General features: G+C 41.3%; 1 protein-coding gene across 17 annotated transcripts in view; it reads right to left on the minus strand.

The window, feature by feature from the left end:
- The window catches only part of RUFY3 (RUN and FYVE domain containing 3), a 101,347-nt gene that overhangs the window by 37,516 nt on the left and 35,859 nt on the right, over window positions 1-27,972 (minus strand). For 10 of the 17 annotated variants that reach the window (XR_011378405.1, XM_051819714.2, XM_070048046.1 and 7 more), the window contains one exon: window positions 289-462. Coding sequence is in view for 16 of the 17 variants with exons in the window: in XM_051819714.2 (XP_051675674.2) it covers window positions 289-462 (174 nt within the window). In the remaining variant the exon portion in view is untranslated. Of the gene's footprint in view, window positions 1-288; window positions 463-17,790; window positions 17,845-23,970; window positions 24,095-27,972 lie in introns of those variants that run through there. The other 7 variants (XM_070048047.1, XM_051819718.2, XM_051819723.2 and 4 more) reach the window with 3 other exon arrangements.

The following is a 27,972-nucleotide window of genomic DNA, read 5'->3' on the forward strand; positions in this document are numbered from 1 at the left end:
ACATAAAAGCATCTTTTCTTCAGCCCAACAAATCCCCAATTTAATAACAACCCTGCCCCCATTGAAACAGCATTCCAATGCATTATTATTATTATTATTAATTCACACCTCTTACTCTTTGGTTCCACAAACAATGCTCTTTTCTTGAGTGTATATTGCTGGGAACCAATATATATGCACCAGTGTGTGTGTATGTGTGTATATATATATATATATAGAGAGAGAGAGAGAGAGAGAGAGAGACCAGTATATATGCACGCCCATTTGTATTGTGAGGCCACAGCCTACCTTTCAAACCATGTTTCAGACAGTGCTCCATCACCACAAAGAACTGCTGAAGGGGTGCATAGTCAGAATCCAGAGTCCTCCCCAGGTTCAGAGCTGACTCAATCAAGCCCTTGATGCTCAGCTTGGCCATGTTCATCAGGTTCATGCGTTCGTTAGCCATGAGATAATTAGGATCTGCAGCAAAAGGGGGAGGGGGGATGAAGCCTGGTTAATGGAAATGACAACTTTTAAAATTCAATATAATTTTACTGTGTTCCCAATTTCACAGATGTATAAAGGCAGTAGTGGGTAAGAGTGCTGGTGCCAAGTCAGGAAGCAAGGAAGTGGCACCACACTGTTCTATTAGTTGTAGTCATCTTTGCCATGTATTGCTGTTTTTTAAAAAAAAAAAAAAGATGCCAGTTTCTCTTAAGATTCTTCTTGATGAAGCAGTAAAAAGTATTTTAATCAAATCAAAAGACCTACATAGGTTTTTTTTCTTTATTTTTTGACAGGCAGAGTTAGTGAGAGAGAGACAGAGAGAGAGAGACAGAGAGAAAGGTCTTCTTTCCGTTGGTTCACCCCCTAATGGCCAATATGGCCGGCGTTGCGCCAATCCGAAGCTAGGAGCCGGGTGCTTCCTCCTGGTCTCCCATGCGGCTGCAGGGCCCAAGCACTTGGGCCATCCTCCACTGCCTTCCCGGGCCACAGCAGAGAGCTGGACTGGAAGAGGAGCAACCGGGACTAGTACCCGGTGCCCCAACTGGGACTAGAACCCGGGGTGCCGGTGCCACAGGCGGAGGATTAGCCAAGTGAGCCACGGCGCCAGCCCATACAGTCTTTTAATATCCTCCCCTCACCTCTGCCACCAGCCCCACCTGAGCACCCATCACTACAGCAGCACCTGCACTCTGGTCTGCACTGCCACTCTCTTCCATTCTCTACAGTTCCTAAAGTGCTCAAAGAAAAAAAGGAACGTGGCAAAATAAGATAGAGTGCTTGAACAAACTTTGCTCCAAGTGTTTACTATTTGAATTATTAGTATTTATACTAATTTAGCACTATTATTATTTAAACTAAGCATTAGCTAAGTATAATGCAATACTAGAACTGAATCAACTCCCCGGGATTTAAGACTTGGGATCTGGTGTGTGGCTCTCATCAATCCCACTGATAAATGATTTGATGAAAAGGACTAAAAACCACATTTTATCTGATAGTACTCAGAAAAACCTAAGCACTCACCATCTCATTTATTGGGCTTATCCTGTGCTATACTCTGCGGGCTCCTTCTTACAATTATGAACCCAACTACTTCTTACAACATGTTTTGAAACAGTCACCAATGCCATGATTTTACAGAAAAAGAAAACGAGAGAGACTTAGAGAGTAAAGGGTCAACTGCTCTGCTAATTCACCATGTAACCCTGGGCAGATCACAGCCTAGTCTAGCTGTAGCTGGCCCACTGGCACAGCTGGTAATCAGTGCCAGAGCCACAGCCGAAACCCCACTTGTCTGATCCAAATCCTGGGCTCTTAACAATTATAACCTCTTTACAAATGAATGGATGACTCTGATTAATGTTGATTCCATCCTCCTCCTATTTAATTACTATGTTATTACAACCATTGAAGTATTCTCCCTTCTTTTCCTGTTCCAAAGCAGACCATAACAGTTTAGCAGCTCAAGGCCAAACAGTTCCTAAATAGTATAATTTGGACCTGGATCTGACACAAAAGCTCATGTAGTTTCCACTACACTGTGTATATCTTCCCAAGTATCAAATCTATATTAAAGGGGCTGGCACTGTGGCATAGCAGGTTAAGCTGCTGTCTGCAGAGCTGGCATCCCATATGGGCACTGGTTTGAGTCCCAGATACTCCATTTCCTTTTTTTTTTTTTTTTTTTTTGACAGGCAGTGTTAGTGAGAGACAGAGACAGAGAGAAAGGTCTTCCTTTTTCCTTTGGTTCACCCCCTAAATGGCTGCTACAGCCGGCGCGCTGCACTGATCTGAAGCCAGGAGCCAGGTGCTTCCTCCTGGTTTCCCATGTGGGTGCAGGGCCCAAGGACCTGGGCCATCCTCCACTGCCCTCCCGGGCCACAGCAGAGAGCTGGACTGGAAGAGGAGCAACCAGGACAGAATCTGGTGCCCCAACCGGGACTAGAACCTGGGGTGCCAGTGCCGCAGGCAGAGGATCAGCCTAGTGAGCTGTGGCGCCAGCCACTCCACTTCCAATCCAGCTCCCTGCTAATGCACCTGGGAAAGCAGCAGAGGATAGGCAAATCCTTGGGCCTCTGTACCCATGTGGGAGACTGGGAAGAAGCTCCTGGCTCCTTGGCTTCAGATTGACCCAGCTCTGGCCACTGTGGCTATTTGGGGAGTGAACCAGCAGACGCAAGATCTGTCTCTCTCTCTCTGTAACTCTGCCTTTCAAATAAATAATAATAATAATAATAATAAAAATACCTATAAGATGTGTTTTGAAAAATCTTTGTTAAAAAGTAAAAGGCATACAACTCTATGAAATATTTTACTTTTTCTTAGAAAAACTAAAAGTACTAATAAAATTATTAATGAAACTATACTTCCATAATACAGATAAGCCACTTAATACAAAACAGAGATGATTGTATGCCAATTATCCCAAGTAGTTGTCTTCATAAGTGTTTTACTTATATCTATTACCACAGTTAAATGAGAAGAGTCAAATGGGCAAATTCTAAACTAATCTTCTCCATAAGTTTAAGGATTTACAGTTTACATAGATTTTAGTTCCAAATGTACAAATTTTGGTTTATTGTAGTGCTTTCTGAGGCAGTACTTTTAGAGAAGTACTGTATATAAAAGTGAGAGTTGGTACAAATTACCATAAATTCTTTCTTGCAAACAAATATTTCAGGGCCATGTTGCAAATGGGCTGTCTTTGTTCATGGCAGATCAACTTGTTAAGCACAGAGCAAGTTCACAAGAGACAGTGAAATACACGAGAAAACTATGCCCTAAAAGACAACCACAAAAAACAACATCACCAGGTATTAATTTCTACTCATCACTAGCATTTACTTGTAGTTTAGTGTCTCTGACCTCTTATCACCACTGGACAAAAGCAACAGGGCATGGGTGCGGGCATGAATGTTAATGGAGAGCACCTGGACTCCTCATTTAGCACCTCTGAACAGACGGCAACAGACTGTGGTTGCAGTTGGGTAGTTATCTTCCCTAAGAAAACATTCGTTCTGAATCTGTAGGCTGTTAATTTAGGAGCTAAGAATTAGACTAAACACTGCTAGTAGTCAAAGTTTAGAAGCAGATTCTGAAAGGAGCCAAGAGCCACCATAAAGAAAAAAATGGGGCTCTTGAGACAAACTGTTCCAGAGACGGCCTTGGAAAATGGGGAGTAAACCGGTTCACAGAGAAAGCAGTCAGCTACTGACCGGAGATACGCAGAACACCTGCCTTGTAGATAAGCCCCCCTTCCTTCCTCTTGCTCAAGGTTAACTAAGAAAGTTACAAGGCATGTAGCAACCTACTCCTGTCTCCTAGAAACCCCCTCCCCTAATGTATCCCTTTGACCTAGTACTTTTCCACCGACATTAGCACTTCAGACTGCCATAAAAGGCCCGCTACTGAAAATTATCCAATGAACTTATGCCAGTCTTTAATATGTTAATTCTGTGGTTTTGCCTTATAAAAGCTGTAGAAGATAGCTGCTCGGGGCTCCTCTCACTTGCTTGCTGCTTGCAGCAGTAGGGGGCCCATTTGTACAAATGAAATAAATTACCTCCTGTTCTATTGCATCGTTTGGTCCGGAGTCTGTGTTTCTGGGGTCGTCACAAGAGGACACCGCTTTTGGGGTCCTACAATTCCAACCTCTATGTGCAGAGAACTGGATTTGGAGTAGATAGAAAAAATCATGCTTTGAGACATTTTCCTGGATGTGGTGATAGATTTCTATCAACCATCTACAAAGCATAATCTTGCTCTTTGTGTAATCAGTAGCAGCTACATTTAGAATATCTAGCTGGGGTCAGGGATGCAAGTAAGATTACCTGTGCTTATGGTAATTATATTCCTGAACTCCACCACTCCACCACTCCATCTGAACTCCATCACTATGTTCCTATAACCTATTTACATTCACCTATATCAAACACAAACACTCCATCCATTCTTGAGAAAATACCACTCTCAATCTTGGCACTACTGACATTTTGAGCTAGACAGTTCTTTTTATGGGGGGAGGGGGCTGTTCTATGAATGAAGTTTAGCATATGAGGGTTCCGGGTGACGCATTCTGGACCAGGGGCAAATGGTCATAGGGCTGCTTGGCTGCTTGGCTGCTTGGCTGCAAGGAGGAGGAACTGGAAACTGGAAGGAGGCTGTAGAGAGGACTGAAACGTGCTGCCATGCAAGGGTTGAGGTTCAAGGTTGGAACGCAGCCAGGGAGTGTGTCTGATACACTGCAGGGGTCGTGATTGCTCAGGGACTGAGGTAGGATCTGGCTGGACACAACCAGGAAGGCTTGTCTTCATCAGGCCTAATTTATAGCTGCAGGGTAGGCCTTACCAGAGGCTCCCTTCTGTGTCGCCGCCCCGGTTGCTACTCCTATTCTCTGGCCAGGAGATGGCCTTCCCAAGCCCCACACTGGAGCCAAAGATGAGGCACCATTTTTTACCTTCCCTTGTGTCTTCTGCGCCTGCATGAAGCCTGGACCCAAGGTAAACGCTTAGAGAAGCTCATGGAATTGAACTGAATTGGATCACAAGACGGTGTAAATAGAGAATAAGAGCAGGGCAATGAGGAGGAGTGGGATTATCTGGATCCAGCTCAGGGAAGTCTGTATAAGGATGTCATGATGGAGAGTTATGGAAACCTGGTCTCACTGGATTTTTTTTTTTAATTTTTATTTCACAGGTAGAGTTACAGACAATGAGAGAGACGGAGAGAAAGGTCTTCCTTCCGTTGGTTCACCCCCTAATGGTCAATACGGCCGGCGCTGCGCCAATCCGAAGCCAGGAGCCGGGTGCTTCCTCCTGGTCTCCCATATGGCTGCAGGGACCCAAGCACTTGGGCCATCCTCCGCTGCCCTCCCGGGCCACAGCAGAGAGCTGGACTGGAAGAGGGGCAACCAGGACAGAATCTGGTGCCCCAACCGGGACCAGAACCCGGGGTGCCGGCGCTGCAGGCGGAGGATTAGCCAAGTGAGCCACGACGCCGGCCCTCACTGGATGTTTTGAACAGAGATGATGAGGAGCCAACTGTTAAACAAGAAACTGAGGAAAAAGTGGAACCACAGGATGTAATAGTTACAAGAATCAAAAGTGAAATTGACCAGAACCCCACAGGAAGAGAAACTTTTGAACTGTTGGTAGGTTAGATAAACAGAGAGGGATCTTCTTATGGGAAATACCAAGGGAATCTTTGACCCAGGAACAGAGAATGTTTAGGGGAAACACTAACATTATCTGTAAGACACCAAACTCAGAAGAGAAATGCCACAAATGTGAAGAATGTGGAAAGGGTTTTGTCCGCAAGGCCTATTTCATTCAATATCAATGGCTCCATCCATACTGGTGATGAACCTTTTCAATGCAATGAATGTGGGAAAAGTTAAAAAAAAAAAAAAAAAAAAGTTTAGCATCATCCCAAGTCTGTACCCATTAGATGTCAGCGTCACCCTCCAGTTATGACATACAAAAGTATCTTCAGATATTGCCATTCTCTGTGAAACAAAATCAGGCCCCTTCCCCACTGAGAACGCCTACCTTAAACAAACGAGAGTCAAACAAAAATCAGAGTAACTTGACTACTGAACATAGAACCTAAAAGTAAGAATTTACTGTTGTTAACTAATACAACAGTTAAAGGAGTATTATTTAATGCTTATTATTACACCAAATTAATAAAGGACAAACACCACATGCTCATCTCAACAGAAGCAAATCAAACATTTGACAAAATTCAACACCCTTTAACGGTACAAACACTCAACAAATTAGAAGACAGGGGAAACTTTATCAACCTAATAAAAGGTAGCTACAGCCAGTGCCGCGGCTCACTAGGCTAATCCTCCGCCTTGCGGCGCTGGCACACCGGGTTCTAGTCCCGGTCGGGGCGCCGGATTCTGTCCCGGTTGCCCCTCTTCCAGGCCAGCTCTCTGCTGTGGCCAGGGAGCGCAGTGGAGGACGGCCCAGGTGCTTGGGCCCTGCACCCCATGGGAGACCAGGAAAAGCACCTGGCTCCTGGCTCCTGCCATCGGATCAGCGCGGTGTGCCGGCTGCAGCGCGCCGGCCGCAGCGGCCATTGGAGGGTGAACCAACGGCAAAGGAAGACCTTTCTCTCTGTCTCTCTCTCTCACTGTCCACTCTGCCTGTCAAATAAAAAAAAAAAGGTAGCTACAAAAACTTAAAGCTAACATCTTACTTGATGCTAAAAGACAGAAGGTTTTCAGAAATCAGGAATAAGACAAGGATGTCTACTCTTTTTTAAAAAAAAATTATAGAAGTAAATTGTATTTGCAAATGACATGGCTTTACATATAAAAAGCCCTCAACACACAGATATGACAATGTTTGAGATGGAAATACTAATCACCCTAATTTGCTCATTACACATTGTATCCATGAACCAATTTATCATACTGTACCCCATAAATGTGTACAAATATTAGATGTCAATTAAAAATTTGTAACCCACAAAGATCATGTCTTTAAGTATGCAGTTAAACACTGGTTAGTGTATTCACTAAGCTGTGCATCCATCACCACTATTTAATCCTAGATTTTCATCACTGTAAAAAAGAAACCCTGTAGTCAATTAGCAGTCATCCCTGTTTCTCCTTCCTCCCAGCTTCTGGCAACCATTAATGTATTTTCTGTCTCTGTAGATTTGCCTAAGAATACCCAGGCACAGACATACACACATATATTAGCTAGTAAATGAGTTCAACAAGGTTACAGGGCACAGGATCATTACACATTGGGGCCGGTGCTGTGGTGCAGTAGGTTAATTCTCTGCCTGCAGCGCTGGCATCCCATATGGGCACTTGGTCTAGTCCTGGCTGCTCCTCTTCTGATCAGGCTCTCCGCTATGACCAGGGAAAGCAGTAGAAGAAGACCCAAGTGCTTGGGCCCCTGTACCGCATGGGAGACCCGGAAGAAGTTCCTGTCTCCTGGCTTTGGATAGGTACAGCTTTGACAGCTGTGGCCATTTGGGGAGTGAACCAGTGGATGAATGACCTTCCTCTCTGTAACTCTCTCAAATAAATAAATCTTTTTTTTTTTTTTTTAATTTGACAGGTAGAGTTGTAGACAGTGAGAGAGAGAGAGGAAGAGAGAAAAGTCTTCCTTCTGTTGGTTCACTCCCTAAATGGCCACCACAGCTGGCACTGCGCCAATCCGAAGCCAGGAGCTTCTTCCTGGTCTCCCGTGCGAGTGCAGGGCCCAAGCACTTGGGCCATCCTCCACTGCCCTCCTGGGCCACAACAGAGAGCTGTACCGGAAGAGGCGCAACCAGGACTAGAACCCAGCGCCCATATAGGATGCCGGTGCCGCAGGCAGAGGATTAACCAAGTGAGCCACAGCGCCAGCCCCAAATAAATAAAATCTTAAAAAAAGATCACTACATAAATTATACTATGTATTCGTAATAAATAATTCAAAAATGAAATGAAAAAAAAACATCATTTATAGTAGCATCAAAAGAGAATAAAATAAAAATAAATTTAACAAGAGAAATGCAAGACTTGTACACTGAAAACTACAAAACATCTTGACAAAAGAAATAGGCATCCAAAGTTCACAGATTAGGAGACTTAATTTTGCTAAAGTGGCGATATTCCTCAAGTTGATATACAGATTCCGAATAGTTCTTAATAATTTTCCCGCTTTTTGTAGAAATTGACAAATTCATCTTAAAATATATATGGAAATGTGAGACACACAAAACAGCCAAAACAATCCTAAAAAAAACCACTAACGTGGGAGGATGCATATTTCTTGATTTCAAAACTTACTACAAGAGGCAGGTGCTGTGGTGCAGTAGGTTAAGCCTCCGTCCACAGCGTTGGAGTCATGGCTGCTCCACTTCCATTGCAGCTTTCTGCTAACAGTCTGGGAAAGCAGTGGAAGATGGCCTAAGTGCTAGGGCCCCTGCACCATCCGGGGAACCTGGAAGCTCCTGGCACCTGGCTCAGCTCTAGCGTTGAGGCCATTTGGAGATTGAACCAGCGGATGGAAGACCTTACTCTCTGTCTCTCCCTCTCTCTTTGTTACTCTGCCTTTCAAATAAATCTTAAAAAACAACAACAACTTACTATAAGCCAACAGTAGTCGAGACTGTGTGGTACTTTCACTAGGAGAGAATATAGATTAACAGAATAAAGTTGAGAGTCCAGAAATAATCTCATACACCTATGGTCAAAAGATTTTTGATGGGGCCGGCACTGTGGCGCACTGGGTTAAAAGCCCTGGCCTGAGGCGCCGGCATCCCATCTGGGCGCCGGTTCCAGTCCTGGCTGCTCCTCTTCCAATTCAGCTCTCTGCTATGGCCTGGGATAGCAGTGGAGGATGGCCCAAGTCCTTGGGCCTCTGCGCCCATGTGGGAGACCCAGAGGAATCTCCTGGCTCTTGGCTTTGGATCGGCACAGCTTCGGCCGTTGTGGCCATCTGGGGAGTGAACCAGCAGATGGAAGACCACTCTCTCTGTCACTCTGTCTTTCAAATAAATAAAATAAATCTTTAAAAAATTTTTTTTGATAAAAGCATCAAGACTACTTGGAAGAAAGAGTTTTTGTTTAAAAAAAAAATGGTGCTAGGACAATTAGTTATCCACATGGAAAAAAAAAAGCCATGAAAACAGCACAAAATGAAACAGAGGCCAAAGTATAAAAGGTAACACTCAGGGATATAAAAGGTGCAGCAGCTTTATAAAAACAATCTTTCATTTCTCCAAAAAGTTAAACATGAGAGTTACCATCTGACCTTGCAAATCTGCTCTTAGGTATATCAGTAATGTGAAAACATATATCCACACTAAAACATCTACGTTACAGTTCATAGTAGCATTATTCAAAAATGAGCCCCAAAGGGGAAACAAGCAAATATCTACCAACTGATCATTGGACAGAAAAAATGTGGTATGTCCACACAACAGACTACTACTCAGCCATTAAAAGGAATGATGTTCTAATACATGCTACAAGATGGATGGATTTTTCAAAGCATTATGTTAAGTCAAAGAACACACAAAGGTCACATATTTTATGATTTCATTTATATGAAATATTGAAAATAGGCAAATACACAGTGATGGAAAATACACTAGTGACTGCCAGGTGCTGGGGAGAATAGGGAGCAACTGCTAACTGGGTGTAGGGTTTCTTTTTGGTGATGAAAATCTAGAATTAGACAGTGGTGATGGATGTATAGCAGAAAAAAAAGACACCAGTGTTAACTTTGTTAGATGTAATCGGATGTTTACAGATGATCAGACCCAGGATATGAAGTTTGCCTTAAAATGCTCCATAAACAAAACTGTGGGGGTAATAGGTAAGATTGACAAATATTGCTAATTACTGAAGCTGAACAATGAAGATGTTAAGAGTTAAGTATGCTGTTCTTTCTATTCTAGGTGCTTAAAAGTAGAGAAGTTCTGCTTTATTTGCTTTAGGTCACATGCTATCTCCTAGCCTCCAGGAAGAATAAAAGTGCTCTTTCTTTCTACCTCTGAACATGACAGACACAAAAAGCCTTTTTGATTATCTTTAGCACTGAAATGAGTGAGCTTATTTGGAGATTTAACTTTCCCAAAGCATTCTTTATACCTTCTTATTCATTCTTGGTTAGGTATGCATTTCTCTAACCATTAATAGGTCATCTTTTATAATTCAAGCTTGCACCAGAGTTCCCTAACAAACCACTCATTTTTGGGGGGGCAGGGAGCTCTCATATCACAACATAATCAATTTTCATTTTGGAAATTTCCAAAGCTTCTCCAGGTATTCTTATCTAAACAATTCCAAGCCACAGAAGAACACCTAGGTTTCTGGAAATGTTCAGAAACTGGAACAATGGTCAGTCATCTTTGTTTTGATACAACATAGAAAATTTAGGTAATGCATACAATTTGAGAGTTTCTTGGTTATTCATTTCTCTGGTTGTTTATATTATAGCTGATAATCATGAAGATAGGGCTTTCCTACTGGGTCCTATCAAAGCAATGGATTCCCCAAACTCCATGATCCTCACATGCACAACAGGTGGCTAAGCCCGTGTCACCCTTTGGGACACAAGAGAAACTGGTACAAATCTGTTGATACTCAGGCTGCTTACAGTGTTACAAGTAATGAGGTCCTTTCTCTCCGACCTGGGAATCTTGTGTCTGTGCCAACACCCAAAAAACAGTAACAGGATAACTTATTAGCTTGTAAGGAGAGTGTCCCTTAGACCTGATAGAAAAACAAAAACAGCAACGCTTCTATCTTTAATTTAATTCTCTGGAATACTGTGCTCCAGCATGTTTGTGCTCCAAAATGAGAGAACACAAAAAGTAACACAGACAAAAGCATGATAAATCCCCATATCCTACAGGAATTGAGGCAGATCCATATGTTGAAAAATTAAGAAAACACACAGGGAAGTATTCCAAATGGTGGGAATTCTTGTGGTGAAGTGAGGTGGAGAAAATAAGAATTGAATGGGAGTATTTACTAGGGAGAGCTGAAAAACCTAGTAGGGTATTCTCAGACTTGACATATGCATCCTAATGAAGGGGCAATGGGAAAGGCTAGGTTCTGAGCAAAGGATCAGTATGATGACAATTCAGTTTGTTTAAAAAATGAATCTGGGAAAAGAATATAAAAACTGTTAACCATGAGGAATTGTAGTACTTCAAGTTTAGGCAGTCACTGAGGACAGAAGAGTTGAATTGAAAAGCAACTGTTAAGGAAATTGAGGTGTTACGAATGAGCAAAGTCGGGGCCGGCGCCGAGGCTCATTAGGCTAATAATCCTCTGCCTGCGGCGCTGGCATCCCATATGGGCACGGGGTTCTAGTCCTGGTTGCTCCTCTTCCAGTCCAGCTCTCTGCTGTGGCCCGGGAGGGCAGGGATGGCCCAAGTGCTTGGGCCCCTGCACCCGCATGGGAGACTGGAAGGAAGCACCTGGCTCCTGGCTTCGGATCGGCGCAGCGCCAGCCGTAGTGGCCATTAAGGGAGTGAACCAACAGAAGGAAGACCTTTCTCTCTGTCTCTCACTGTCTACGGCTCTACCTGTCAAAAAAAAAAAAAAAAGATTTATTTTATTTAAGATTTATTTATTTATTTGAAAGGCAGAGTTACAGAGAGGTAGAGAGAGAGAGAGAGAGAATGAGAGAGAGAAAGACTTTCATCTGCTGATTCACTCCCCAGATGGCTGCAATGGCTGGAGCTGGGCTGATCGGAAGCCAGGAGCCAGGAGTTTCTTCCGAGTCTCCCATGTGGTTGCAGAGGCCCAAGCACTTGGGCCATCCTCCACTGCTTTCCTAGTGCAAAGCCGAGAGCTGGATTGGAAGTGCAGCAGCCGGGACTCAACCTGGCACCAATTTGGGATATGGCCCTGCAAAGGGCAGTTTTACCCACTATGCTACAGCACCAGCCCCAAGATTTATTTATTTTATTTGAGAGGCAAAGTTACAGAGAGGCAGAGGCAGAGGCAGAGGCAGAGAGAGAAAGAGAGAGAGAAGTTTTCCATCTGCTGGTTCACTCCCCAACTGGCCGGAATGGCCAGAACTGGGCATATCGGAAGCCAGGAGCCAGGAGTTTCTTTCACCATGGAGGTGCAGGGGCCCAAGGACTTCTTCCACTGCTTTCCCAGGCCATAGCAGAGAGCTGGATCAGAAATGGAGCAGCTGGAACTTGAACTGGCACCCATACGGGATGATGGCACCATAGGCGGTAGCTTCACTCTATGCCATGGCGTGGCCCCCTCATTTTTATTTTCAATTAACTTTATACACATAGGATCAATTCTATACTAACAAGTTCAATAAATAGTCTATCAACATTTTTTATCATATAGTTGTAAATAGGAAAAAAGTTTGGAGTTGAACAGTCAACAGCATATTGGTAATAAAAGCTATGGTGAGGGCCCGGTGCTGTGGTGTAGTGGGTAAAGCTGCCACCTGTAGTGCCAGAATCTCATATAGGTGCCAGTTTGAGTCGCTGGTCCTCTTCTGATCCAGCTCTCTGCTGTGGCCTGGGAAACCAGCAGAAGATGGCCCAAATCCTTGGGCCCTTGCACCTAAGTGGGAGACCCAGAAAAGGCTCCTGGCTTCAGATGGACCCAGCTCCAGCCATTGCGGCCATTTGAGGAGTGAACCAGAGGATGGAAGACCTCTCTCTGCCACTGCCTCTCTGTAATTCTGCCTTATTAATAAATAAATTTTTTAAAAAGCAATGGTGAAGAAGGATGCTACATAAGTAACGTTCAATATCTTTTCATGATTACTGCTTATAGCCCTTGCCTATTTTCCTCTTGGGCTACCGTATTTTTACTCTATTTGTTGAACTCTTTATTCAGTAGAGCCATTAAGCCTTTGATTATATTGTAAATTAAAACGTTACCTCAAAAACTAAAGGATTAAGTTAAAAATGATGCCTTAACCAGATATGATTTAATGAAAACCAGAAGGATGCAATGTGACTGGCCCATGTGTGTCAACCATTATAGGCTGGAAACAGAGAGCCAAGACCGTGACTTCAGGAAAAGATTTTTTTTTAAATACTTAGAGAATGGCTAGGGCTCAAGTGTATATAAGCTAGAGAGGCAGCACAGGATAATGCAGTCTTTTATGTGTTTTAATAAATCACCTAATTAATTTATTTGGGGGGAAGAGAAAGAACATGTTCTGTTTGCTGGTTCATTCCCCAAATACCCATGAAGACTTGGCTGGATCAGGCCAAAGTGGGGACCTAGGAACTCAATCCTGGCCTTGCAAGAAGTGGACTCAATCACTTGAGCCATCCCTGTTGCCTTCCATGAACAGGAAGCAGGAGTTAAGAGCCAGAGCCAGGAATCAAACCCATGTACTCTGATGTGGGACATGGGTGTCAGAACTGGCATTTTAACCTCTAGGCTAAATGCCTGCCTCTGCAGGGTCTTCAACTGAATGTTAGGACCCCTTAAGTGGGTCATACAGTTGATTTGATGTGTTGTTCTACATGGTAAGGTTATGTATTGTTTCATACATAAAACATGTATTTTAGATATGAACAAATAAATGATGTGTGTTCTGAATTCTGATGAAAATACATTTTTACAGTGGTTCTTTGGTTACCTGGAATACTTTCCTCTGTTTTCTGAATTTTGCAACATATGGGGTCTGCCTCAAGTCCTGTAGGATGTGGGGATTTATCATGTTTTTGTCTGTATTTACTTTTGGTGTTCTCTCATTTGGAGCACAAACATGCTGGGGCACAATATTCCAGAGAGTTAAATTAAAGATAGAAGTGTTGCTGTTTTTTTTTTTTTTTTTTTTAAATCAGGTCTGAGGTTTACCCTACTCACAAGCTAATAAGTTAGCCTGTCAAAGTTGGGTGAAAGTTTGAAGAATTTTGGTGTAACAGCTAAGAACAAGCTCTAAAGCTAGTCTGTGGGGGTCTGAACTCTACTCAAATTCTTCCATATCATGTAGCCTTGGGAAAATTTATCTTATTTCACTTGTTGTATATGTATCTTGAGATAACTGAGAAATAATACAGATATATACCACATACCTTTAACCTAGCTCCTCCATAGGAAGTACCTTTCACACTATATGTAGTATATGATCACAAACATTATATACAGATAACTGAATGACAGTCAAAAAGCAGAGCACTTGCATCACAAGGATCCCTCTTATTGACCCCTCCCCCTCTTTAAAGGATTTTTTAAAAAGATTTTATAGATTCATTCAAAAGGCAGAGTTGCAAAGAGAGGGGGAGACGAGAGACAGATCTTTCATCACTGGTTTGCTCCCCAAATGGCCACAATGGCCAGGGCTGGGCCTGAATGAACCCAGGAGCCAGGAGCTCCATCCAGGTCTCCCTAGTGTGTAGCAGGGATCTAGACTGGAAGTGACGCAGCTAGAACCTGAACCAGCACCCATAACCTGCTCTTTGTTTCTACAGCTCTGCCACTTCAAGGATGTTATAGGAATGAGACCTATAGTATGTAACATTTTAAGTACATTTTTTCCACTCAACCTAATTCTCTGGAGATTCACCCAGACTGCTGCACGTATCAACAGTTTGTTCCTTTTTATTGTGAGTAGTACTTGTATACCACTGGGAAAGTTCTTTACCTCTGTTAGCTTTACCATCCCATCCATAAAATGATGAGGATTTTAAAGGTTAAACAAGTTCATATATGTTATGTATCGAGACTTGCTTAGGACATACTAAGAACAAAAAATTGTTAGCTGTAATTATTATGATCTTCCAAAAATATTTTAATAAACCTTCAGTGAATGACTAAGTGGAGTGGCACAGTGTTAGAAGCTAAGAAAGTCTCTTAGATAGTTTCTTCTGTTTTTCAACATGGTAGAATAAAGTTTTAAATAAAAGCAATGCCAAAAACACAGTAACCATTCTCAGCCAGGAAATATCTCACACAAATTCCAGTAGTGTCCTGACCATTTCAATTCCCAGGAGGTGGGAAGTTATATGGACAACTGCACATTCACAAAATCTGCTGAACAGGCTAGTAATGAGTCAGGTGGAAATTCAGTATTTATTGAGAAACCAAAGGTAGCAAATCATGTGCTATTACTTAATTTAATCTTTGTAATTTTCCTGGTGAGTTTCAAAACTTTTATAGACACACATTACTAGCACATACTGGGCTAATGCAAGATAATCAGGGCAGGCACGTAGATGTCACTTGGGATGCTATAGCCTGTATCAGAGTGCCAGGGTTAATCCAGCCTCCTGCTAATGTGCACTCTGGAAGGCATCAGGTGATGGCTCAAGTAGTTGGGTCCTTGAAACTCACTTGGGAGACTTAGACTGAGTTCTTGGCTCCAGGCTTTGGCCTGGCCCAGCCTTGGATGCTGTCAATACTTGGGGAATGAAGTAGCAGATGAGAAATATCTGTCTCTCTGCCTTTCAAACAAATAAAATATGAATAAATAAAAATTCAAAAAGATATCAATGATGTAAGTAAAATACAATTTGACCCTAAGGAGATATTTCATAGTCTACTGGACATAAGTCATAGACATACTAAGTGTGACACCAATCATCACTGTAATTAAGTTTCAATCTTGCAAAAATTAAACAATAAATAAAAGAAACTACCTGTACAAAACTGCAATCTACTAGAGTTTGTTGCTCTTAAAAGTAAATTTTCTTAGAGGTCAGAAGTCAATGTTAACACATTTATTAAAAAGCCAACTGAAATGTCACATCCATCATCACAGCTCAGAAACAGAACTGGAACAGCTCAGCAAGGAAGGTATTCTGAAAAAAAATCTGAGCCTACCTACATCACTAGCTTTTTACATCATCAGATGTGAAACCATGATTCTCCCCGGGCCCCAAACTGCTCTATGTGTTACGTGTGGGTAACATTCCACAACTCACATTTCTTCTTGCTCCTGGTACCCAGTTTCAAAGCCTCCAAGTTATGTAATACACTTCAGTTATGATATTTCACATACTTGTGGTTAAGCCACAAGGTAAGAGAAGTAGAAAATGATATTTAAAAAAATGAAATGACACAAAAAAGCTAACAAGTAAAGACACCCCCTTCTTTCCATACTGCTTTTTAAAAAGCCAGTCTCCCAAAAGATTCTTCAGCAAATAGGACCGTGACTAGATTTACCATACAGCATTTATCTGGTAATTTATTAAGATCATTGAAGTACTGCCACAATTCACATCTTCTGGGTATTTTATGTATTATACTTTTAAAGTTAATCTTGTTTTCTTTCAGATTTCACCTATAATCACCCATTAAAGACTCCAGAAAAAAAACAAAATAAAAAAAAGGAGGCACATCCTCTCATAGTACACTTAATTCTTGTAGTAGTTTTGATTACAGAAATTGAATTTTCCCTGAGTTTCAGGGAACAAGTCCTTAAGAAGGTCAAAGATTTTATGTAGGTTTTTTCTTTGTTATATAGTCTATGAAAGTAATAAAAACCTAAAACCTGATTGTGACTGGTAAATAATCATAATCATAATCACAATAGTTAACATAACTGTAAACATTATTCACTGAAAAAATAGACCTCCTTTTTTCTTGTCTGTGAACAAGAACTTGCTAGACAATACACATTTATTTTTTCATTAAATTATATGTAATCAGTCATATTAGAAACAAAGATGGCATTGAAAAATAGTCTGACCACAGGAAGAGAGATGAGACTCAGGATCCTAAATTATTCATTCAAAGGGAAGCACTGAAGAAGATACTGTCACAGGCATTACTGGAGAGAGAAATGTGCCTTGGTTTTGTTTGGTGGGACCAGATCTACTGAGGAGAGCACTGTCCCAGGTCTGATAAAGACACTAAGAAGTTTAAGACAATCTCTGCTCTCAAGGAACTTAAACTATAACTAGGGTGGATAAACACATGACAATTAAAGAACAAGTAAAAAGCCTTAAGCTCCAAGTTGTGCAGGAGTTATGCGAATGGCGAAATGAGTATGGGCCAAATGTCAGAGGTATTTTGTGAAGCCCCTGTCTAGACCAATGGGCTGGACAGGTGGCACAGGCAGAGGGAGGGGGTGGTAAACACTCCACATGTGATGTCATAGTAACAAAAGCAGGAGAGCATATGGCAGCACAGGCAGAGAGGCCAGCGCAAAGGCGCTAAGCAGACCAGTGGATGTGTGTGAGCTAGAGGAGCACACTCAGAGATACCTCTAGATGCCAGGACAAGGTGGAAGAATGCAAAGTGGAGTCAAACCTCTAACATCTATTTTTACTATAAGTATGTAAATCACCCCAGTTAGGTGCTAAAATTACAGAAGGGAAAATGACTGGTTTGGGTAACCCTCATACATTGGAACACACGCGTGAGGTACTTTTCAAAGCAATTCCACCAGAAAGGAATATTAATACATGACAAAGCTGAAGGTGTTTAACATGAAATGAAAACCTACAATTTAGAGCAACACTACAGACCAAAGGCTAAACGATGGCTGGGATCTGTTTCTGACTGCTATGAAAATCACAGAAATAAAACACGTGTATTTTGACATGAGTGATAACATTTACACTTTCCCAACAAACGAATGAAAAAACGGCCACAGAAAAACGACGAAATCTTTAAATAATGTCCCTTTTAAACACATTATTTAACAAATATCTTAAAAGAGCAGTGAAAACATGTATTAATGCTATTTTACTTAGGACCACAAGAATAAAGATTTCCACTTTTGCCATGGGAAATAAAACCTAAAGCTGACACTCCCTCTTATGGAAAACAATTAAAGGTGGTCAGAAAATTAAAAAGAAAGGAAAAAAAAAGCTGAAAGATGCTGGTGTGGCACGCACCTTCTGTATCATCGCGCATTTGCTCCACCAAATCTGTCAAATCCTCCCAAGAGTCTTTGCAAACAGCAAAAAGAAAGGAAAAGAAAGATAAAATGTCATGCAAGCCGAGAAAAAAAAACGCTATTAAAAACAAGATTTCCAAAGGGATAACTGAAAGGTAAGTTCCTAGGACTCTTTCTGCTTGGCACAGAGGTTAACACTGAAAATGGCTGGGGATGCATCCAACTGAGCAGCTTTCTTGAATACCTTTCAAAGCTAAGATCGGGAATTTCAAAGTTTCTAGTAAAAGAAAACAAAGATGCATACTCCATAAAAAAATAACACAGAGATACTTTTCTATTGAAAATCAAATTAGGTTCTTCCTATCTTAAGTGTACACAACATTAACCACATTCAAAATTTATTTTGGTCACTTCAGTGAATCTGAAAAGTATGTGGATTTTCTTTTTTTTAGACTCAGGACAAATGTCAGAAGGCAAACAAATAATTTTCCTTAAAATAACAATAAAAATCTAAACACTTCTTCTAATCTCTACAATTTTTCTTCTCAAAATATAAATAAGGGATATTATTTTGAAAATCCACAAAATAAATCAGTATTCCACAAAGCCAGATGTTTTGTCAATTGAATATTCAGATTAAATAGAATAAAGACTATAAACAGCCTCAAATTAATTCATGGCATGTTTAATCACTAAGTGAGTTCAGGAAAATTTATGAAAAGTGCTTTTAGTTTCTAGAGCTGTTTTGGGAATTTGGAATAGTTTATTTGTCTATGTAAAGCACTTAGAAACTGTATTACACAGGAAGAAAAAGGGAAAAAAACTGTTTGCTAAGATTTTACAGTAAATTAATGCTAAAATAAATTATACAGACATATGCTATTTTCAGACATAATACATAAACATATGTGTTACAGATGTATTATGTAGAGTCCCAAGAATGTACTCTTTTAACCATATACATGAGTGCCTTTATAGACTTGCTTATGTGACCTTAAAAGTCATAGACCAAATATTCTCATTTTATTCATTTAACAAGGAGCTACACTTGTCACCTAATAAAAGCCTACCTTATTTTAGGCAAAATATAAAAATCCTCCAGGATTTATACAGGAAAAAGCTCTAGAAAGTGAACTCCTAGGTAAGGACGTGCGGTTGGTACCAAGAGCTCTCTGGCTTTCCCCTTTGCATGTGCCAGCAAGAGGTACTTTTCTTTTTCAACCACTCATATTTTCATTTTCTCTTTAAAGCTGAGTTTAAAGTTTTAAGCACCAGAATGACAGAATCAAAAAAATCCTCTTTTCACAAAAGGGTAAAAGATGTTGTATTTCCTGTTACAAGTTCTCCACTTTACCTTAGGGTCCTGAGGATTTTCTTGTATTAACAAAAATCCCAAGCCATTCTTTTTAATGCCAAAAGAAGGATGTATAAAAGATTTTTAAAAATTGTGCTTTTAGAATATGCTCAAATTATTAAAACAACAGCTGCCATCTACCACTTACCAAAGAGGCGGGTGGCAGCATGGACAACTCCTGTCTCTTTCCCAGCATGTTTCATTCCTTGAGAGCTCATACAGGTTTTGCCTGGTCTAAAAAGCTGTATTAACGTAATTTGTATCAGAAAAACTCCCTTTCACAAATTACAGGGAGAAGCAGTTCTAAAAACCTGCTAGTTCATAACAGTTAACAGGTCTGGATTAAAATTCTGCTACATTAGGGGACTTCAAATAGTTCATGGGAAAATGGAATTAAAAGATAATAACGGCCGGCGCTGCGGCTCAATAGGCTAACCCTATACCTAGTGGCACTGGCACACCGGGTTCTAGCCTCGGTCGGGGCGCCGGATTCTGTCCCAGTTGCCCCCCTTCCAGGCCAGCTCTCTGCTGTGGCCCGGGAAGGCAGTGGAGGATGGCCCAAGTGCTTGGGCCCTGCACCCACATGGGAGACCAGAAGAAGCACCTGGCTCCTGCCATTGGATCAGCGTGGTGCGCCAGCTGCAGCACGCCAGCCGCGGCGGCCATTGGAGGGTGAACCAATGGCAAAAGGAAGACCTTTCTCTCTGTCTCTCTCTCTCTCACTATCCACTCTGTCTGTCAAAAAATTAAAAAAAAAAAGATAATAACAAGAAATGTAAACATTAATCCTGAACATAGGCTCCATCAGGTTCAATACACTTTTGGAAGTGATGATACTTAGCTATCCCTAAGGAACTGAGGGCCTTGGGAAGTTAATGCCAATGCAGTCTTTTTTACATTATTAACTGAAGAAAAATATATGGATGCCCGTTAAAGATTTTTTTAAGATTAGGAATTGAGTCAGAAAGGGCCAAATCAGGACTCTAAAGCAGATGTCTAATGATTTCCCATGGAAAATTACAAAACTGCCCTGGTTTGATGAGAAGGATGAGTGAAGCTTTCTGTGGCATTTTTCTGCTAAAGCTTTGGCTCACTTTCTGCAAACACCCTCACAGAATGCAAATGCTATTACTATCTGGCCCTCCAGAAAATCAACAAGCAAGGAGCACCCCAAGTCATGACCTTAATCCTCAAGTGGTCTGCCTTTGGCTTAACTGGACCACTTCTACCTCTTGGGCAGACATTACTTAGTACTTTGTCTTCAGAATCACATACCTAAGGCCATATTTCATCTCCACTTAACAGTTCTTCTGAGAAATGTTTTAGGATCCTTATGTCACTCATTTACAATCTCCACTGAAATCTCAGGCGTTTTTTTTTTTTTTTTTTTTTTTTTTTTTGCAGCTGATCTGGGTGTAACCATATGGGTACCCACTGAGCGGAAAGTTTGCTCCACATTAATTCTTCCATCAGAATTGTGTAAGCTGAACCAGTGGAGTTGTCTATGGTGTTGAATATTGATTTTGCTGTTAATCAATGGTCTTCTTCAATTAAGGCATGAACAAGATTAATTTTTTCCTTGTAAGTTGATGTCAATGGTATACCACTGCAGGCTTTGTCTTCAATATTGTCTCATCCCTTCTTAAAATGAGCTATCCACCCGTAAACTGCTGATATCTTTGGAGGCATTGTTCCTATAAAATTTCCATAAAGCATCAGTGTTTTCATATCTTTCCACCTAAATTTCCTCATAAATTTTGATGTTCTTGCTCCAGTTTTAGCAGAATTAATGTTGCTCTGAAAGGTGCTGTTTTCAAACTAATGTTTTAGGCTTCTTCATGCCTCAAAGGAGATCCTATCCAGATATGTTACAACAAGTTAGTATGAGTTTATTTTGGTACAAATTTTTGGAAATCAATGGATAGTTTTTTTTTCATAATACATGTTTTACATGAACCTTTTTGAAGACTCCTTGGAGATAATGCACAATTCAGAGCAGCACCAATCAGAACTGTGCTAGATGGATACCATAAATATTAAAGTAAGTAGTAAAGAGGAGTTTCCAAAGTTATTCTGGCTAAGCAGTTAGCCTTGGCAACTGACTCAGTAAGTATCGGAGTGCCCAGCTCAGAAATGCGGAGCTGACAGTGACATGTGTGGGGCTGTGAGAGAAGTAACAAAACACTGTGACGGTCACTCTGCTCCAAACACCTGGGTTAAATGGTTAAGAATGCTGCACCTAGAAGAAGTTAGTGACCTTTGAGATGCACATACAACAAAGACTTTTTTGGTCTTAAGAGACAAAGCAGAACTGTATAAGAACTCTCAATTAGAATACATATTTATTTAAGGTTTACTTAACTATTTTTTGATTATCATTCTGTTTCAGGTCTAAGAATGAATAAATCACTATGTGTCTCTAGAAATACTAAGGTGGTACTTCAATAGATTTGCTTTGAAAGTACGTGGTGACTGTATGAGGGCAGCAGTCTGATCTGGTCCGAATTTGATGCTGACACAGAGCTAGGATGGTGCCTACAAGGCTCCTTCTCTACAGAAAAGTATTCAAGTTCAAAATTTGCCTCTCTGTTGTTGATGTTATGCATTGTTGCAAAATCTCTCTTTTTGATACAATCTTTCTCCAGCAGTATTAACCACAGACAACCAAGTTACAGTCAAATTCTACAAGACCTGGAGTAATTTTGTCTGCTTGACCCAGTGAGTCTTTGGATGAGAGTGTTAATTTTTAGAAGTTTATTACAGTTTCTTGGACAGCCCTCCTGATAGGTCAATCACAAATAACTCCTTACGGGACTGCTGTGAAAATAAAAGCTAATGAATTTCAAATACTTGGCACATCATAACTATTCAATTTCAACTTCAAATTTATAAGAAAGCAAAGTGTCCTCTGTATTATGGTTAGGCTAAAAACTGGATTCGTCTAAGTGTATCTGTTACGACTATTTAAAAGGAGAGTGGGGAGAGAAGGAAAGAGACAGAGGGAGGGAGGGAGAGAAGATGAAAGGCATTTTAAAAAATCAACTAGGCTCAATATTAAACATAGGGAAAAAATTAGTCAGCTTATAGACCAAATGACAACTTTTGACAGCTGAAGTGCTGTTAAGTGAACAATAATATAATTAGGTTGGAAACATAATGATCAACATTAGTAAACAAACTGCCAAGCTAATTTTCATTAATGCTAAAGAAGTTTGCTACTAATAAGGCAGCAATTTATGCCAAGGTAGATCTTCCCACAGTATATACTAAAAACAAAATATCAGTAAAGAATTACAAATGGTCCTAGAAAAAAGTAATACACTATGTTATTAACACCTGAGCATCTATGGTGAGCAGAGCACTTTTTTTTTTTTTTTTTGACAGGCAGAGTGGACAGTGAGAGAGAGAGACAGAGAGAAGGGTCTTCCTTTGCCGTTGGTTCACCCTCCAATGGCCGCCGCGGCCGGCGCGGTGCGGCCGGCGCACCGCGCTGATCCGATGGCAGGAGCCAGGAGCCAGGTGCTTTTCCTGGTCTCCCATGGGGTGCAGGGCCCAAGCACCTGGGCCATCCTCCACTGCACTCCCTGGCCACAGCAGAGAGCTGGCCTGGAAGAGGGGCAACCGGGACAGCATCCGGCGCCCCAACCGGGACTAGAACCCGGTGTGCCGGCGCCGCTAGGCGGAGGATTAGCCTAGTGAGCCACGCAGAGCACTTTATTAAGGCAACAGAAGTTACAAAGATGAAAGATTCATAGACACTGACCTTGAGGAGACCTAAATAACTACAACACAAAGAAAGGAAATTAGTATCAGCAGAACAATTGAAGGGAAAACAGATCATAGGGCAGGTGAGCAGTGAAGTGAAAATGGAAGGCTAGGCCTGAAGGGGCAGGGAGGGACAGGGAAAAGGGGCCCCCATACGTGCACTTTTTTCTATCTGGATGGTTGCACCGGCTGAGGTAACTTCCGTGGTAGAATGGAGTGGGAGAGTTGCTAAACACAGATCCAGATGTTATGGATTCAAAAGTAAAATGTAGTACAGCTCACATACACTTTCAGTTTTAGATTTTTATAGTTTCTTATTGCATAAATTACAGTTGAAACATTACTGCTAGTTTTGCTGTTATTTTAAAGAACCAGATAAAATATTGTCATTGAGGGAGTGTGCCTTTAGCCTAGCAGTTAAAACGCCCATGTCCCGCATTAGAGTGCCTGGACTGGATTTCTGGCTCTGGTTCTTGACTCTAGCTTCCTGCCAGTGCAGCCCCTGAAAGGCAGCAGCTCCTCGGGGGATGCTCGGCAGCAGGTGCTTTCTTCCCAGCCAGGAGTCTGTATCCATGGTTGGGAACCTAACAACGTGAATTCTATTCTGAGTTCTACCACCAGCAGTAGTTAGCTAATCTGCCACAGCATTTAGTTTTGGAAAATGATACATTATCTCTCCCATTAGTTTAGGACAATGGACTTTTAGGTGTTAGAAGCTGACAACTCAACAGAGATTAATGTGAACTAAGAAAGGCACAAGTTAAAGATTTAAGTAGGAGCTCTGTTCTAAGATCCAGAAAAGGCTCATCAAGAAAGACTGCAAGGTACTGTGATTAAGGATGGTACAGGAACACCAAAGGAGTGGGGAAGAAAGGAGTGGATCTGAAACAGGCGGGCCAGCGCCGGCTTTCTTCAGGGCAGCCAACACCATCAGCTCAGAGGCACCCCAAAGCTTCTCTGGGGTTTAGACAGGGACTGGGGACAAGTACAGTCTACTGCTATTTTCCGCCCAGATTGAGGGTTTTACAAAATCCTGCTGGCTACCTGGGAAAAGCTTACCTTGAGGGTGACAAGCCAGGTTATTCCCAGTGCAGTGCAATGAGGAATGAACCTTGTCCAAGGAACTTTGCCCCAGAGGTTTCCGAGGCTGTATTAAAGCTGCAACCATCTCCACTCTGAGAGGCTCACAAAGACTGCCTTGTGTACACGAACCTGACAGTCTGAGGTTAACTGCCCCGGGGGCAACAAATGTTCTCATAATCTCACCAAGGGCTGCTGACAAAGTGGGGAGGAGGGCAGCCAAAGCAAAGGACAACAAGATTCCAGGAGACAGGATCTGAGCAACTCATTTTGTTTTCTGAACAAGTAGGAAGGGAAAACATCAAATGTATTGAATGTTTTTATGCCTGGGCCCTATGGATCACCCTGTGTACTGTATGCTGCATTTAAGATGGCTACAAAAACAAAACATGCCAGTAACTAAACACAGGTCTGTAACTTGGAACTACTCAGTATGTCTAACAGAAACACCAAAAAATTACCATGGAAATTGAATCCCGAATATAGCTCTGCCTTTAGGTGATTTTCCCTGCTCACCGAATGTGAAACACCACTACAGAAGGCACCGGTATATGATATGTCACATGGATGAGGGATTGTATAACTATCATTTTCATGAAGCTTTTTGCTTTGGGGAAGAATAATCATTTTTTCACACCGACTGGAATAATACTTTCACATGTAGACTATTTGGAAGATATAAATGAATAAAGAATATCATAAAAATCATTGTAATTTAATAGACATTTTGAGAGTCAATGACTGTTTACAGCCCTTGTCTCTTCTGTTGAGGAACAGTTTTTGTTTTTGTTTTTTGCTTTCATACTATTTGTTGAACTCTTTTACTTAGTATGGGGTTAACTATACTATCATTAAGTAAACTGAAAACAGATCTTTGTAAAAATCAAAAGTGGGAATGTGAGAATTGGGAGGACAAAGGTTTGGAGAGTGGGTGGGAGGGAGAGTAAGGGGGGAAGTGTCACTATGTTCCTAAATCTGTACATATGAAATACATGAGCCGGCGCCACGGCTCACTAGGCTAATCCTCTGCCTGCAGCGCCGGCACCCCGGGTTCTAGTCCCAGTTGGGGCGCCGATTCTGTCCCGATTGCTCCTCTTCCAGTCCAGCTCTCTGCTGTGGCCTGGGAGCGCAGTGGAGGATGGCCCAAGTCCTTGGGCCCTGCACCCACCTGGGAGACCAGGAGGAAGCACTTGGCTCCTGGCTTCAGATCGGCGCAGCGTGCCGGCCGTAGCGGCCATTTAGGGGGTGAACCAACAGAAGGAAGACCTTTCTCTCTGTCTCTCTCTCTGTCTAACTCTACCTGTCAAAACAAAACAAAACAAAACAAAAAAAACAAAAAAAATACATGAAACTTGCATAACAAATAAAATTTTTAAAAAAGAAAAAAAAAACACTGTAATTCCACTACGCAGAAATAATCACTTTTTACATTTTTGGTACATCTCCTTTTTCTTGTGTTTATCTGTATTCAGCATGAAAAAAAAATTTGTGACCACAGTGTATATGTGGTTTGGGATACAACTTTGAAAAATCATTATGTTCCAAACATTATCTTATGCCATTCAATAATCTAGAGTAATTTTTAGTGTGTGCTATACAGATGTTCGTGGAATAATTTCAAGGTTTTGCCTCTATACTTTAAAAGACTGCAATAAACATGCATATAGAACTCTTGGTCTATCTATCTGATTATTTTCTTAGGATAGATGTCTGGTATTGTGGTCAGGAATTAATTTTTAAGTCCCCTGGCTCACACTGATAAAGTTATCTAACGCTGCCTTTCAAATAAATACATATATCTTAAAAAAAAAAACACAGGAACTGTAAATTAAATTGTGTGTAATGCAGGAAAGTCATTCCAACAATCTTTTATAATGAATTGCTTTTGGGGCTACAAGGAAATTATTGAGTTCAATGAAAGTTCGTTGGTCATCTACCATAAATAGTACACAATACTATAAGATCTGAAGATGCAGAAAAAAGTTTTGCCCCAAAGAACTTTCTACATAATTTAAGAAACAAGGAACCAAATAAACAGACTTTGATGCCAAGCATATTCAAACAATGGACACAGTCAGTACCCGGGGATTCAGTAGATGAAGGGTACTGGGTTTATCAGAGACTTGCAGATGAAGTGAGTTGGGGTTAAGGGAATAACAGTTAGGGTTTTGGTGAAGTACAGAATCAACAGCCTGGCTGAAACAGGTAAGTATTTTAAAAAGGAGTTTGAAAAAACACTGGATAAGTGAATTCATCCAGGGAAGGACATGGGCAAGCTTGTCTTAAGTGTGAGGATTTGGGTACAGTGGTTGTCGCCACTTGAGATCCCCGCTTCAATCTTGGCTACTCTTAGTCTGCTTCTGGTGAAGATTCCTGCTAATGTGCATCCTGGCAGGCAGCAGGTGATGACAAGCAGTTGGGTCCCTACCACCTAAGTGGTAGACTCGGAGTTCTGGGATCTGGGATTCTGCCTAGCCCACTACAGCTAATGAGGGCGTTGGGACGTGAACCCGCAGATGGAAGTTCTGTCTATTCAAATACAATGAAAAATTACAAAAAAAATAAGAAGTCAGTGTAGTTATCTTAAGTAATACATAATTACAAACATTACTGCTATCACAAACAGCTTTTCATATCCCTTGTGTGCATCATTTTGAGGACCATTTTAAACACAGAAAACAAAGGGGCCATCAGCCACTCAGTTTTAGCAGTGCACAATATTGCTGTTTGGCAAGGTCTGCTCAAATACGAAAATACTTTCATGTACTATTTTATAAAAATGAATGGAAAAAGGAAAAATGAGGGGCTGATGCTCTGGTGTAGTGGCTAAAGCCACCACCTACAATGCCAGCATCCCATATTGGCACCCATTCAAGACCTGGCTGCTCCACTTCTGATCCAGCTCCCTGCTATGACCTGGGAAAGCAGTGGAATAGTCCAAGGGGTCCCTTCATCTGCATGGGAGACCCAGATGCAGTTCCAGGCTCCTAGCTTTGGCCTGGCCCAGCTCTGACAGTTGTGGCCATTTGGGGAATGAACCAGCAGATGGAAGATCTCTCTCTCTCTCTCTCTCTGCCTCTCCTTCTGACTTTCAAATAAACAAATAAATAAATCTTTATAGAAAAAAAAAAGGAAAAGTCTGTGGGCAAAAATTTCAGGTCTCCAGTTTAATTGATAGCAACCACCAAGCATGTCCCAAATGCCATGTTTTGGCCTTATTTGGCTATTTGTTGAACTTGAGCTGTGTGGCCTATGCCATTTTCAACTAAAGTATGTCATCAGAGACTGGGAGGAAGGGCTCTCATTACATGCAGGTATTTGGTTGGACTTACTGGGTTCTGGAATAGGTGGGCTGTTTATAGGCTGAGCCACTGGCTGCCTGAGTTTGAATAATGACTCTAATACTCAGTCAATTTTCCATTTTTAAGGTAGGAATGATAATAGTTACCATAAAGATTAAAAGAGTTAATACATATATTAACAGAAAACAGTTTTGGCACAAAGTAATTGCTCAGTAAATGAGAGTATTTCTTCCTGCTAAACCACCACTGCATGTTTTCCAGGAATATTCTACATTCAATGCAGCTGGGCACCTGAAATAAGAGCTCCAGTACAGGAAGGAAAAATGTACTTTCACGATTTTACAAAGAATGGATTGGCATGGGAATAGACATAGGTTGGGGGAAAAGTTGGAAAGTAGGTGTAGGAATCTGGATGTGACAAGATTAGATCCTGGCAGTTGTAGAAATGAAAACAAAAGACAAAATCAAGACCACTGTAGATTAGAGCATATACACACCCCTTTTAGGTCCTAAACATGCATGGCACTGTTTTCCTATTTAACCCTAACAGATATAATCAGATGTTTTAAACATATCATTTTTCACACACACACACACACACACCCCACATGTTATATTAAATATGGAAGGATCATTCAGATCATTAAACCTTTTTTAATTAACAAGTTTTATGAAAATA

This window comes from Oryctolagus cuniculus, chromosome 8 (assembly GCF_964237555.1).
Source record: "Oryctolagus cuniculus chromosome 8, mOryCun1.1, whole genome shotgun sequence".
Lineage (NCBI taxonomy): Eukaryota > Metazoa > Chordata > Mammalia > Lagomorpha > Leporidae > Oryctolagus > Oryctolagus cuniculus.